This window comes from Pseudorasbora parva, chromosome 7, assembly GCF_024679245.1.
Source record: "Pseudorasbora parva isolate DD20220531a chromosome 7, ASM2467924v1, whole genome shotgun sequence".
Taxonomy (NCBI): domain Eukaryota; kingdom Metazoa; phylum Chordata; class Actinopteri; order Cypriniformes; family Gobionidae; genus Pseudorasbora; species Pseudorasbora parva.
Window position 1 is genome coordinate 2,763,287 of NC_090178.1, and position 13,731 is coordinate 2,777,017.

At 42.6% G+C, this 13,731-nt stretch overlaps 1 protein-coding gene across 3 annotated transcripts in view; it reads left to right on the forward strand.

Moving 5' to 3' along the window:
- tap1 (transporter 1, ATP-binding cassette, sub-family B (MDR/TAP)) overlaps window positions 1–13,731 on the forward strand; it is a 33,219-nt gene that overhangs the window by 5,285 nt on the left and 14,203 nt on the right. For all 3 annotated transcript variants that reach the window (XM_067447768.1, XM_067447767.1, XM_067447766.1), the window contains 4 exons: window positions 1,608–1,803; window positions 3,105–3,219; window positions 13,171–13,301; window positions 13,410–13,615. In XM_067447768.1, the coding sequence (XP_067303869.1) occupies window positions 1,608–1,803; window positions 3,105–3,219; window positions 13,171–13,301; window positions 13,410–13,615 (648 nt within the window). The remainder of the gene's footprint in view (window positions 1–1,607; window positions 1,804–3,104; window positions 3,220–13,170; window positions 13,302–13,409; window positions 13,616–13,731) is intronic.

Here is a 13,731-nt window from a genome sequence, read left to right on the forward strand (position 1 = left end):
ATTCCAAGTCTTTAACAGTGTAAAAAGATCAGTATGCATGAAACAGCATTTCACCCCCCCCCTTTAAACTACAGTCTAAAGCACAGTTTAAAACAGCTTTAAAGCCTGGATCCCATGAATTAATGACAGCTTTTTTTCCTCATTAAAATTTTATGAACTTTTTAAAGGGCTTCTTCAGCGATTAGCATATGGCTTTGTATCAGTAGAAACCCTGAAGTATATTCGAATGATCGTGCTCCCCCCTCTCATATCCCCCTGAGACGAGAGATTTATGCATTTTATTTCTGGAAAAATTACTCCAGTGACGCAAATATCGTCAATTTGCGTCATCGGTAAAATGTTTGACCAGACGCTAAAGACTACAGCCAGCAGAGGGAGCCATTTCCGCATGTTTTTAACTCGCACATGGGGTGTGGGGTCGCACTCACAGCTCAGCTCGCAGCCTCAGGCATTCACGGAAACGGTGCGGCCGGCGGAGCAAAGTGAGTATTTTATCTTCTCAAGTTAATTCCTATGAAAGTTAATCTTCCAAAGGCCTGAACTGACTGAACACGTGCTGAGAACGGCAGCTGCGAGCGCGGACGCCTTTACCTCAGCTCTCGTCAGGAGAGCTCATTCAGCTCATCACGATGCGTGTAATCTGACTCCTGCTGCGTTTGTGCCGACACGTCCTCAGCGGTTAAATCATAATATATTGAACAGACACTTTCAGTTTTTAATTGTAGTGCCTGTTCTCTAACAGAACTGATTTTATGAAGATGAACGCGGTGGTGGGAAAGTAAAACTAATCCAGTAGCAGTGGCTTTGGGAGTGCTCTCACAGGGCAGTGAAGCATTCTGGGAATTGTAGTCTTTCATCCCCATGATACTAAAACACATTTTCTGTCTTTTCTCAGTCTAGAAAGCACCAAATTCAAAAATAATTTCACATTTCTACTACATTAATGACCCAGTTAAAATACAGATTCATCTTTACAGTGCTGAAGTACCCCTTTAATAGATCTAATGAGATTTAATTAAATTATATTTCAATGATAGCTTAATGAAAGATAGATATCAGTGTCTTACTTAAATTATGTGTTAACTCTTGAAAAATATGATTGTTTTTAAAGGGGTAGTTCAACCAAAAAATGTGATCTTTTTTTTATCCTGAAGTCATACCAAACCCAAATTAATTTATTTCTGTGTAACATAAAATAATTTGAGTCTGTTTTTTTGTTTGTTCATACAATATTCAAATGGCAGCCTAACCAAAATGGCTGGGTTTCCAACATTCTTCAAAACATCTTCTTTTGTGTTTCACAGAAGTCATGCAGGTTTGGAAGGACACGAGAGTGAGTAAATGATGACAGCATTTAAAAGCAGTAAATTTACTGCATCTTAGCTCAAAATCATCAGTGCTTTACTGTCAAGGGCATTTCTGTGTGACAAAAAAACAATATTAAGTTTATCTGCATTTGCAATTGTAATTGTCCTAGTTTTATTTATATACTCCAATTTAAGGCCCCAACTCCACCACAAACATTCACGGGGAACTCATGGGCCGGATGGGCTGGGTATGCCAGAGCCGAATTTGAGCCCCAGTATTAACATCTGATTATATTTCAGCTTCTGCAGGGGTATTTGGTGTTGGCTTTGTCTCTGTTGCTGTGGAAGCGCCATGTCTCCACTCTCTTTCCCAAAGCCAAAAAGCCGGAAACAAAGCAGAAGGGCAAGGCATCGCTGCAAAGGCTGCTGGGATACATGAAGCCTTTTAGTGGACGCTTTGCAGCCGTCTTCTTCTTTGTGGTTATATCTTCACTAGGTAAAAATGTGCTCATTTGTTTTTAATGACCCTAACCAAACCATCAAAATATGAGGAAAAAATATCGGAATATGAGGGATGAGCAAAACTCTGGTATTTATCTGACAAAATTGTTTGGCAAAATACAGATACAGGCTTTATTTTGCTATGCAAAAAATGCATTGACTACAACATAATCAGTTATTAATCTTTTATTGGCTCTTGTTTTTGCATGTGTTCATAATTTCTGGCCAAAAATTATGTCGCACAAATTGTCATGTTTCATTGCGATATTATCACAAATAAAACAAGCACAACTACACAATATGCCTATAAAATCTTTAAAACATTTGGAATTATATTTGAATAAAATGTGATCTTTTAGATGCCACAAATCCCCAAATATGATCATCCTTGTGCAAATAATGTAATATAAATTTCAATATTATTTGTAAATATTGAGCTGCTATTACTGTATTATTAGATGTGTATATCCATTATTTACATCATTACATTTTTATAATTTTTATTTTAATGTTTCTATTTTTGCACAATTTTAATTTAATACAAAATGTAACCCATTGCCTAGACAATAAGATAATGCCCTTTATCGTAATTAAACTTGTGTTATTAATGTGTCGGGCAATATGCCTGTTTTGGCTGTATGATCTGTAAATAATTACCTTGAAATCTAACCTACCGTGTAATTTTAAACTTACATAGTCAAATGAAAGAAAGTTGCATGTGATCTAATGTTACATTCAGTTTCACTTTGGTCAAGTTTGCTCTGATATAGTTGTTCAGCACACAAAACCATGCCAAGTTTGCAAACACAGTAAATACTAAACGTATTGAATCTCCTAAAGATGTTTTAAAGGTGTCATGAACTGGCTTTTTTTCTTTTTTTATACTGTTTGTCTGGGGTCATCTAATGACGTTTGTGTGGTTTTTACATTCAGAAACATCATAACTAATAAGTAATAGGCTATTTTCTACACTGGTTTTGAGGCTCTCTCCTGAACGCTGGGTTTTGATGGGCGTGTCACTGGAGACTTGGAAGTAAACGCCCACGGCTAGGATTGGATAAGATTTGCATATTATAATGAGCTTCAGCTCATTATAATAGTACGTTTTCAGTTCTGAAACTTACAGGATATTCTTATATTAACATGACATTTTATATATCAAAAGCTCAAGGGAAAGTTGACTTCTCAATTCATGACCCATTTAATTGCAGAATAATGTGGGTCAATGATGATAAAGCTTTTGGTCTGTAAGCAAATTAGACGATATATGAATATTTACATGCACATGTCCCACAGGTGAAATGGCGATTCCTCATTACACCGGTAAAATGACAGACTGGATCATGAACGAAGATGAACCTGAGGCCTTTAATCACGCTATCACTGTCATGACCCTGATGACCATCATGAGGTGAGACCAACAAGTCAATCTTGTGCTCTAATGTTCAAAATTTGGGTTTTTACACTGCAAAAATGCTTTTCTTACTTACAATTTTTGTCTTGTTTACGGTCCAACTATCTTAAAGTGATAGTTCATCTAAAAATGAGCGTGTGATGTTTATCTGCTAACCCCCAGGGCGTCCGAGATGTAGGTGTGTTTGTTTCTTCAGGAGAACACAAATGAAGATTTTTAACTCAGCCGTTGCTCGTATAATGCATGTCAATGGGGTGTGTTTCTATGAAAAAAACACACAGACATACGAATCCATATTAAACCCTGTGGCTCGTGGAGACACATTGCTGTCTTAAGACACGAAAATATCGGTTTCTGCGAGAAACACAGTTTGTTATTTTTTACCTCATATCAGGGTAGGTCAGAATCCCGGCGTGATCATATTATATATATATATATAGAAACCTCATTAGTGCCTGAATGAGGCATCTATGTAAATATATCTATGATCGCGCTGGTATTATGACCCTCTTCGACGGAAGTAATGGCGCTGGGAATACTAGATGAGATTCGTCTGATATGAGGTGAAAAATAACACAAATACGGTTGTGTTTCTCACAGAAACCGATCGTTTCACATCAGTGTGTCGCCACCAGCCACAGGGTTCAATATGGATTTGTATGTCTGTGTGTTTTTTACTCTCATAGAAACACACCCCATTGGCATGCATTATACGAGCCCTGGGGGTCAGCAGATAAACATCGCACTCATTTTTGGGTGAACTATCCCTTTAAATCAAGATGATTTTACTAGATAAGTAAAATATTTTTTCCAATGGGGTAAGAAAAATAATCTTGTTTATGTCCCAAACTAGATTTCAATCAGAAACATGATTATTTTTCTTACCCAATTGACAGATAATTTAGTTTGTTTTAAGCAAAAACTCAATTGATTTTGAAAAGAAAAAATATCTTGTCATTTTACTTATCTACTAAAAGCATCTTGATTTAAAAATGGATAGATATTTAGACTGTAAACAAGACACAAATACAAAGTAAGAAAAGCATTTTTGCAGTGCAGAGAGACTTTTACTTAGCAAGGACACATTAAACTGATCAAAAGGGATGACATTTATAATGTTACAAAATAAATGCTGTTCTTTCTATTCATCAAAGAATCCTAAAAGAAAGCAAAAAAAACACTGATAATAATTATAAATGTTGCTTGATCATAAATCCTCATCTGAGAATGATTAGTGAAGGATCATGTGACACTGAAGACTGGAGTAATGATGATAAATTCAGCTTTGATCACAGGAATAAATTACACTTTACTATATACAAACCCGATTCCAAAAAAGTTGTGACACTGTACAAATTGTGAATAAAAACAGAATGCAATGATGTGGACGTTTCAAATGTCAATATTTTATTTAGAATATAACATAGATGACATATCAAATGTTTAAACTGAGAAAATGTATAATTTTAAGGGAAAAATAAGTTGATTTTAAATTTCATGGCATCCACACATCTCAAATGGGTTGGGAGAAGGCCATGTTTCCCCCTGTGTGGCACCACTGTGTCTTCTTTTGATGACTGCTTTTGTCTTTCTTTTGTCTTCTTCTTCTTCTTCTGTCATCTGGGGACTGAGGAGACAAGTTGCTCAAGTTTAGGAATAGGAATGTTGTCCCATTCTTGTCTAATACAGGCTTCTAGCTGCTCAGCTGTCTTAGATCTTCTTTGTCGCATCTTCCTCTTTATGATGCGTCAAATGTTTTCTAATGGTGAAAGATCTGGAGTGCAGGCTGGCCATTTCAGTGCCCGGATCCTTCTTCTACGCAGCTATGATGTTGTAATTGATGCAGTATGTGGTCTGGCATTAGCCTGGTCTTACCAGACAGACTCTTATACATTTAATTTGTACATAGAGTCTGGCCACTCCATTGACAAGGGTATATTTCCGCGAAGGAGGGTACTCTGTTGAGGTTTAAAACTATTGGATCTGCCCTGAGCCACTCTGGATCTGCCATAACCAATCGCTAACGTTTGGTCGTGACGTATGTCATGCGCCCTTCGCCTGTTTCACAATTCACACAAATCCGACAACATAAATGTGCATTTGTTCATGGCACCTCAGTGATAAAATCATAGGATAAAACCTAAAACTCGTGCATTCGGATTGTGATTTATTCACGCCATGGTGTTTGTTCAGTTGAGTACCTACAATATCCCAAATGTTTCCAACTATTTGTAAATTGTGAGAAAATTGCTATTTTAACCAATGACCAGGATGTGTCAGCATGGCGTCTGAGGGAGTCGCCTGTCAATCGCGTCATATCTGCGCTACCCTCGGTTTCGGGTTTTATTTGGCAGGAGCGCTTTACTCTTAGCAGTGTGAACAAGTGAACGCACAGAGTAACGTCATAACATCATTTTCAACAAGCTTAAATGTATCTAATATGATAAACAGAGCTGCTTTACCTCATAATCATAACCGGAAGAGCGGAAATACTGCAGACACCCAGCAACTGTGTCCCGTCCCGTCATAATAAAAGTCCCGGTGTTCGCGAGGCGGTATTTGTTATTCAATCGCTCCAGCGGCCGTGCTCAGCTCCTCAACACTCGGTCCTGCTCTGCTTCACTACAGTAACGTTAATAACCAATCGCTCCAGCAGCCGTGCTCAGCTCCTCAACACTCGGTCCTGCTCTGCTTCACTACAGTAACGTTAATAACCAATCACTCCAGCGGCCGTGCTCAGCTCCTCAACACTCGGTCCTGCTCTGCTTCTCTACAGTAACGTTAATAACCAATCGCTCCAGCGGCCGTGCTCAGCTCCTCAACACTCGGTCCTGCTCTGCTTCACTACAGTAACGTTAATAACCAATCACTCCAGCGGCCGTGCTCAGCTCCTAAACACTCGCTCCTGCTCTGCTTCACTACAGTAACATTAATAACCAATCGCTCCAGCGGCCGTGCTCAGCTCCTCAACACTCGGTCCTGCTCTGCTTCACTACAGTAACGTTAATAACCAATCGCTCCAGCGGCCGTGCTCAGCTCCACAACACTCGGTCCTGCTCTGCTTCACTACAGTAACGTTAATAACCAATCACTCCAGCGGCCGTGCTCAGCTCCTAAACACTCGCTCCTGCTCTGCTTCACTACAGTAACGTTAATAACCAATCGCTCCAATGGCCGTGCTCAGCTCCTCAACACTCGGTCCTGCTCTGCTTTACACTACAGTAACGTTAATAACCAATCGCTCCCGCGGCCGTGCTCAGCTCCTCAACACTCGCTCCTGCTCTGCTTCACTACAGTAACGTTAATAACCAATCACTCCAGCGGCCGTGCTCAGCTCCACAACACTCGGTCCTGCTCTGCTTCACTACAGTAACGTTAATAACCAATCGCTCCAGCGGCCGTGCTCAGCTCCACAACACTCGGTCCTGCTCTGCTTCACTACAGTAACGTTAATAACCAATCACTCCAGCGGCCGTGCTCAGCTCCACAACACTCGGTCCTGCTCTGCTTCACTACAGTAACGTTAATAACCAATCGCTCCAGCGGCCGTGCTCAGCTCCACAACACTCGGTCCTGCTCTGCTTCACTACAGTAACGTTAATAACCAATCGCTCCAGCGGCTGTGCTCAGCTCCTCAACACTCGCTCCTGCTCTGCTTCACTACAGTAACGTTAATAACCAATCGCTCCAGCGGCCGTGCTCAGCTCCTCAACACTCGCTCCTGCTCTGCTTCACTACAGTAACGTTAATAACCAATCACTCCAGCGGCCGTGCTCAGCTCCACAACACTCGGTCCTGCTCTGCTTCACTACAGTAACGTTAATAACCAATCGCTCCAGCGGCCGTGCTCAGCCCCACAACACTCGCTCCTGCTCTGCTTCACTACAGTAACGTTAATAACCAATCGCTCCAGCGGCTGTGCTCAGCTCCTCAACACTCGCTCCTGCTCTGCTTTACTACAGTAACGTTAATAACCAATCGCTCCAGCGGCTGTGCTCAGCTCCTCAACACTCGCTCCTGCTCTGCTTTACTACAGTAACGTTAATAACCAATCGCTCCAGCGGCTGTGCTCAGCTCCTCAACACTCGCTCCTGCTCTGCTTCACACTACAGTAACGTTAATAACCAATCGCTCCAGCGGCCGTGCTCAGCTCCACAACACTCGGTCCTGCTCTGCTTCACTACAGTAACGTTAATAACCAATCGCTCCAGCGGCCGTGCTCAGCTCCTCAACACTCGGTCCTGCTCTGCTTCACTACAGTAACGTTAATAACCAATCGCTCCAGCAGCCGTGCTCAGCTCCTCAACACTCGGTCCTGCTCTGCTTCACTACAGTAACGTTAATAACCAATCGCTCCAGCAGCCGTGCTCAGCTCCTCAACACTCGGTCCTGCTCTGCTTCACTACAGTAACGTTAATAACCAATCGCTCCAGCGGCCGTGCTCAGCTCCTCAACACTCGCTCCTGCTCTGCTTCACTACAGTAACGTTAATAACCAATCGCTCCAGCAGCCGTGCTCAGCTCCACAACACTCGGTCCTGCTCTGCTTCACTACAGTAACGTTAATAACCGCATGCATGAACGTGATTTCTGTCCGAGTCCTATTTTCCACCAGCTGTGAGGTGAAGACCACATGCCCCAAGATACTGCGCTCAAACTTGGGGTCATCAAACTACGCCTTTGTTTAGAATAGGCGCCCTCCAGTGGACGGAAAGTTGCATAGTGCACCTTTAAGTGCTTTTATTTTAATTTGTTTGAGTGGTGATGAAATATGTTGCTCTTGTAAATACTTGCCAGCATTTTAAAGAAATACAAGTCTAGAAATGCGTCCAAATAACAGCAAAGCAACCGTACGGTGCTCTGCAGTGGTCAAAAATGATAATAAACAGTGAATTTAGAAGTGATATATTCTTGAAAACTCTGAGATGTGGATTTCGGACAGCTATTACATCAACACGACCTTGGTGTTGGTCAAAAGCAGTAGGTAACTCAGCCGGGGATTTTTACATGGGTGAGAGACGGATGGCAATAAAATAACTGACCAGTCCCTGTAACTTAAATGATGGCAATACCTTCCGACCCCACGAGAAACAGTTACCGTCCGAATAGGGCATCAGCAACTCCTTCATCACTAATGGAGCGAGCTGGAAAATCGAACTTTTCCCGAATTCCCCCTGTTAGGGACGAGGGCCACAACATCATGGCCACCAACAAACCCCAGCAAAGACTGTTATTGCTCCGGCTTTAACTTCTGGATATTCGACAGCGGTGCCACAACGGACTGAATGGTTTCGTTCGCATCTTTCTCCTCTCCGCCATGACTGAACTACAACTCAACCTAGCGCATGAAATCAACGTCATCGTTCTCAGCCACTCCCTCTGTTCGCTGATTGGAGAGGTAAAAATTTGTTCGGAGAGAACCTAAGAATACACCGCAGTCCCAGACGGAGTACTGAAGGAAAAGGAAAATTGAGCGGAAGTGCGTAGGAGGGCAGAGCCAGGCTAGTCTGGGATTGTCATCCACTTTTCAACATTTGATATGTTATCTATATTCTATTGTGAATAAAATATAAGTTTATGAGATTTGTAAATTATTGCATTCCTTTTTTATTCACAATGTTTACAGTGTCCCAACTTTTTTGGAATCAGGTTTGAATTTACATAGAGAACAGCTGATTTACACTGGAATATTTCTTCACTATTTTTACTGTATTTTTGATCAAATAAATGCAGCCTTGCGAGCAGAAGAGACTCAAACATTTACATTTACATTTTACATTTAATCATTTAGCAGACGCTTTTATCCAAAGCGACTTACAAAAAAGGGGAGAGTAATAGAAGCAACGGAACAGACAAGGCCAAAAACCTGTAAGAGCTGTAAGAAATCTCAATTAATTAGCACAATACACAATTTTTTTTTTTTTTTTTTTTTTTTTAAAAAGACAGACATCTACAACAAAAACTCACGTCCGCACAGTGCCGAACACTGGATTTAGATAGCTAAGATAGCTACAACCCATTAGGACTAAGGCTGTTGCCCCAGCTGTTGTCGTTAATGCAGATTCAGTGGCCCAATGGGTTGGTTTTGTATTCTAGCTAAACGCGCAGCAATAGCCATCTACAACAAAAACTCACGTACGCAATATACAGAACACTGGATTCTGATAGTTATGATTACTATGTAACATACCTGCCTGAAGGCGCAAATCCGGATGAGAGACGTAGATATGATCCCGGAGTGTACGCTTTTGGTCGTTGCTGTGGTGATCAGTAAGTGCTATTCTGTTTTGGTCAAGTGCAAATGGAAAAGATGTGTCTTAAGATGTTTTTTAAGAATGGCTACAGACTCGGCAGCACGAATTGAGATCGGCAGGTCATTCCACCAGGTAGGAACGGTCCAGGAAAATGTCCGTGAGAGCGATTTCATGCCTCTTTGGGATGGAACCACGAGGCGCCGCTCGTTCGCAGAACGCAAGCTTCTGGAGGGTGTGTAAGTCTGAGCAAGTGAATTTAGGTATATTGGTGCCGAGCCAGAGGTTGTTTTGTAGGCGATAACTAGTGCCTTGAATTTGATGCGAGCAGCCATTGGCAACCAGTGCAGTTTGATGAAGAGAGGCGTAACATGCGCTCTCTTCGGCTCATTAAAGACCACTCTCGCCGCTGCATTCTGGATCAGCTGCAAGGGTTTGATAGTGCATGCTGGAAGCCCAGCCAGAAGAGCATTACAATAATCCAGTCTGGAGAGAACAAGAGCTTGAACCAGGAGTTGTGCAGCCTGTTCTGATAGGAAGGGTCTAATCTTTCTAATGTTGTATAAAGCAAATCTGCAGGACCGGGCTGTTGCAGTAATGTGGTCAGTGAAGTTTAACTGGTCATCAATCACAACTCCAAGGTTTCTTGCTGTCCTTGATGGAGTTATGGTCGATGAACCAAGCTGAATGGAGAAATTTTGATGAAGTGCTGGGTTGGTTGAGAAAACAAGTAATTCTGTCTTTGCAAGATTGAGTTTAAGATGATGCTCTTTCATCCAGTCAGAAATGTCTGTCAGACAGGCAGCGATACGAACACTGACTGTAGGATCATCTGGTTGAAATGAGAAGTAGAGTTGAGTGTCATCAGCATAGCAGTGATAGGAGAAGCCGTGTTTCTGAATGACAGAACCTAATGATGACATGTAGATGGAGAAGAGAAGTGGTCCAAGGACTGAGCCCTGTGGAACCCCAGTAGCTAGATGATGTGACTTAGACACTACACCTCTCCATGACACCCTGTAGGACCTACCAGAGAGGTAAGACCTGAACCACTGGAGAGCAGATCCTGAGATCCCCGTCCTCTTAAGTGTTGACAGGAGGATCTGGTGGTTAACTGTGTCAAAAGCAGCAGACAGATCCAGCAGAATGAGCACTGAGGATTTGGAAGCTGCTTTTGCCAGTCTCAGTGCCTCAGTTACCGAGAGCAAGGCCGTCTCAGTCGAATGACCGCTTTTGAAGCCGGATTGGTTGTTGTCTAGGAGGTTGTCCCTTTCAAGAAACTTAGAGAGTTGATTGAACACAACTCGCTCAAGGGTCTTTGCAATGAAAGGCAGAAGGGATACCGGTCGGTAGTTTTCTAAAAGTGCTGGATTCAGAGAGGGCTTCTTAAGCAGTGGGGTTACCCGAGCCTGCTTAAATGCTGTGGGAAAGGTTCCCGTGTGAAGAGAAGTGTTGACAATGTGAGTGAGTGCAGGAGTGATTGAAGAAGAAATAGCCTGAAGGAGGTGAGTGGGAATAGGATCAAGTGGACAGGTAGTAGGGTGATTGGAAAGGATGAGTTTAGAAATTTCTGCCTCAGAGAGTGGAGAGAAGGATGGAAGCGTGTTCGTGTTAGTTGTTGAGATGTGCGTGTCAGTTAGTGATGAGGAGAACTGTTTGCTAATGAGAGCTGTTTTGTTGGTGAAAAATGATGCAAAGTCATCAGCTGTAAGAGTTGATGAAGGAGGGGGAGGAGGTGGACAAAGGAGAGAGGAGAATGTTTTAAAGAGTTGGCGAGAGTCAGAGCAATTGTTGATTTTGTTGTGGTAGTATGTTGTTTTAGCAGTGGAGACATTTGTAGAGAAAGAAGAGAGAAGAGACTGATAAAAGGCAAGGTCAGTATTGTTTTTAGATTTCTGCCATTTCCTCTCTGCCGCCCTGAGTCCAGAGCGATGTTCACGGAGAACTTCAGACAGCCAGGGGGCAGATGGGGTGGGGCGGGCTGGTCTGGATGAAAGGGGGCAAAAACTGTCTAAGGAGGATGTTAGAGTGGAGCAAAGAGTGTCAGGAGCACTGTTAGTGTCCAGTGCTGAGAACTGAGCAGGTGGAGGGAGTGAAGATGAAACCATAGTGGATAGGCGAGAGGGAGAGAGTGAGCGTAGATTACGCCGAAAGGTAATCTGTGTAGGAGTATGTTTTGTATCTGGAGTCAGTATGAGGTTAAGAGTGATGAGAAAGTGGTCTGAGGTGTGTAATGGAGTAACTAAAGTGTTGTCTGTGGAGCAGTTGCGTGTGTAGACCAGGTCTAATTGGTTACCTGATCTGTGAGTAGCCGTAGTAGATACTAACTTAAGGTCAAATGAAGTCAGTAGAGTGCTGAAGTCTGCAGCTAGGTGTTTATCAAGATGGATGTTGAAGTCGCCAAGCAGAATCAGTGGAGTGCCATCCTCAGGGAAGCTAGAAAGTACCACATCCAACTCCTCCACAAAGTTACCGAGGTGACCTGGAGGACGATAGACCACTACCACATGGATTTTAACAGGGTGAGTAATAGTGATTGAGTGCGATTCAAATGAATTGGCCGGTAGAGACGGTAATGGATCAAATTTCCAATCATTTGAGATAAGCAAACCAGTACCCCCACCCCTCCCAATAGGCCGAGGAGTGTGTGAAAAAGTATAATTGCTTGAGAGTGCTGCAGGAGTGGCAGCGTCCTCTGGTTTGATCCAGGTCTCGGTTAGGGCCATGAGGCTAAGCTGAGAATGAGTCCCAATAGATGAAATAAAGTCTGCTTTGTTTACAGCCGACTGGCAATTCCAGAGACCAATTGGAATAAAGAGTAAAGTAGCAGAGGATGTTAGGATATAGCGCAAATTATTAGGATTACGGCGTCTCGTGCGTACGGAGCGTGATTTACGAGTGCTAGTAGTTATAGTTGAGATTTGAAAGCACATGGTGAAAAGGCCAGATAGGAATTAGAGCCGAACACAAATAATGAAAAGGAAGATGATACTCAAGTGCCTTGCCGGGGTCCTTGCTCGCGAGGAGTTGCACAGGGAAGAGTTGAAGTCTTTACACTCGTCGGTCTTCACACAAGGAGGGCTTCACACTGCCGCTTCCGCTGCCGCGGACTATCACGCTATTTATACTCACTTGAGTATCGTTATTGAAAGCAGCTGGGAACGCCCCCAACAAACTCGCTTCCCAACGTGGCAATGACCAAACAAATGCTAACTCAACAAATGCTAACTCCCACACACACCCAGAGAATATACCAAAACTAATAATACACAGCTCAGCACTACACAGACACACTTATCCAACAACAAATGAACAAACAATCAAATGAGAAAAGTTACAAACACTTACAGAGTAGTTGTCTATCAGTCAATTGAATTGCTTCTCTCTAGCCAAAATGTTTCAAACACACAAGGCTTTTAATACCTCGCTGGCCACGCCCCCAACAAACTCCCTTCCAACGTGGCAATGACCAAACAAATGCTAACTCAACAAATGCTAACTCCCACACACACCCAGAGAATATACCAAAACTAATAATACACAGCTCAGCACTACACAGACACACTTATCCAACAACAAATGAACAAACAATCAAATGAGAAAAGTTACAAACACTTACAGAGTAGTTGTCTATCAGTCAATTGAATTGCTTCTCTCTAAAACATGTAAATGCATTTAAATCATCCCGTTTTCTGCAGCGCCGTGTGTGAGTTTGTGTGTGACCTCATCTACAACATCACCATGAGCCGAATACACACGTCCATCCAAGCGCTCGTCTTCCAGTCGGTGCTGAAACAGGATATTGCGTTCTTCGATAAAGCGTCCACAGGTAAAACTGCAAACATATTGCATTGGTGCTGGTTTATGAGCATTATCTTGTGGGTTGCTGCTCTTTCTGTTTAACTCATGCTCTTGCTTTTACCTGTTTCCTGTCCAGGCGACATCGTATCTCGCATCACCACTGACACCAACACCATGAGCGAGTCTCTGAGTGAGAAGTTGAGTCTGCTTATGTGGTACTGCATGCGTGTCTTCTTCCTGTTTGGCTCCATGATGCTGCTCTCCCTCAGATTGTCCTTCTTCACCGCGCTCGGCCTTCCCATTATCTGGATCATCCCAGAGTTTTCTGGCCAGTTCTACCAGGTAACACTGACATTAACACAGTCACATACAGTAGTGGCCAAAAGTGAAAAAGTACCGGCCTTTTTAAAAATATTATTATTATTAATATTTTGTCAGCATATTGCATAGTTGTGAAA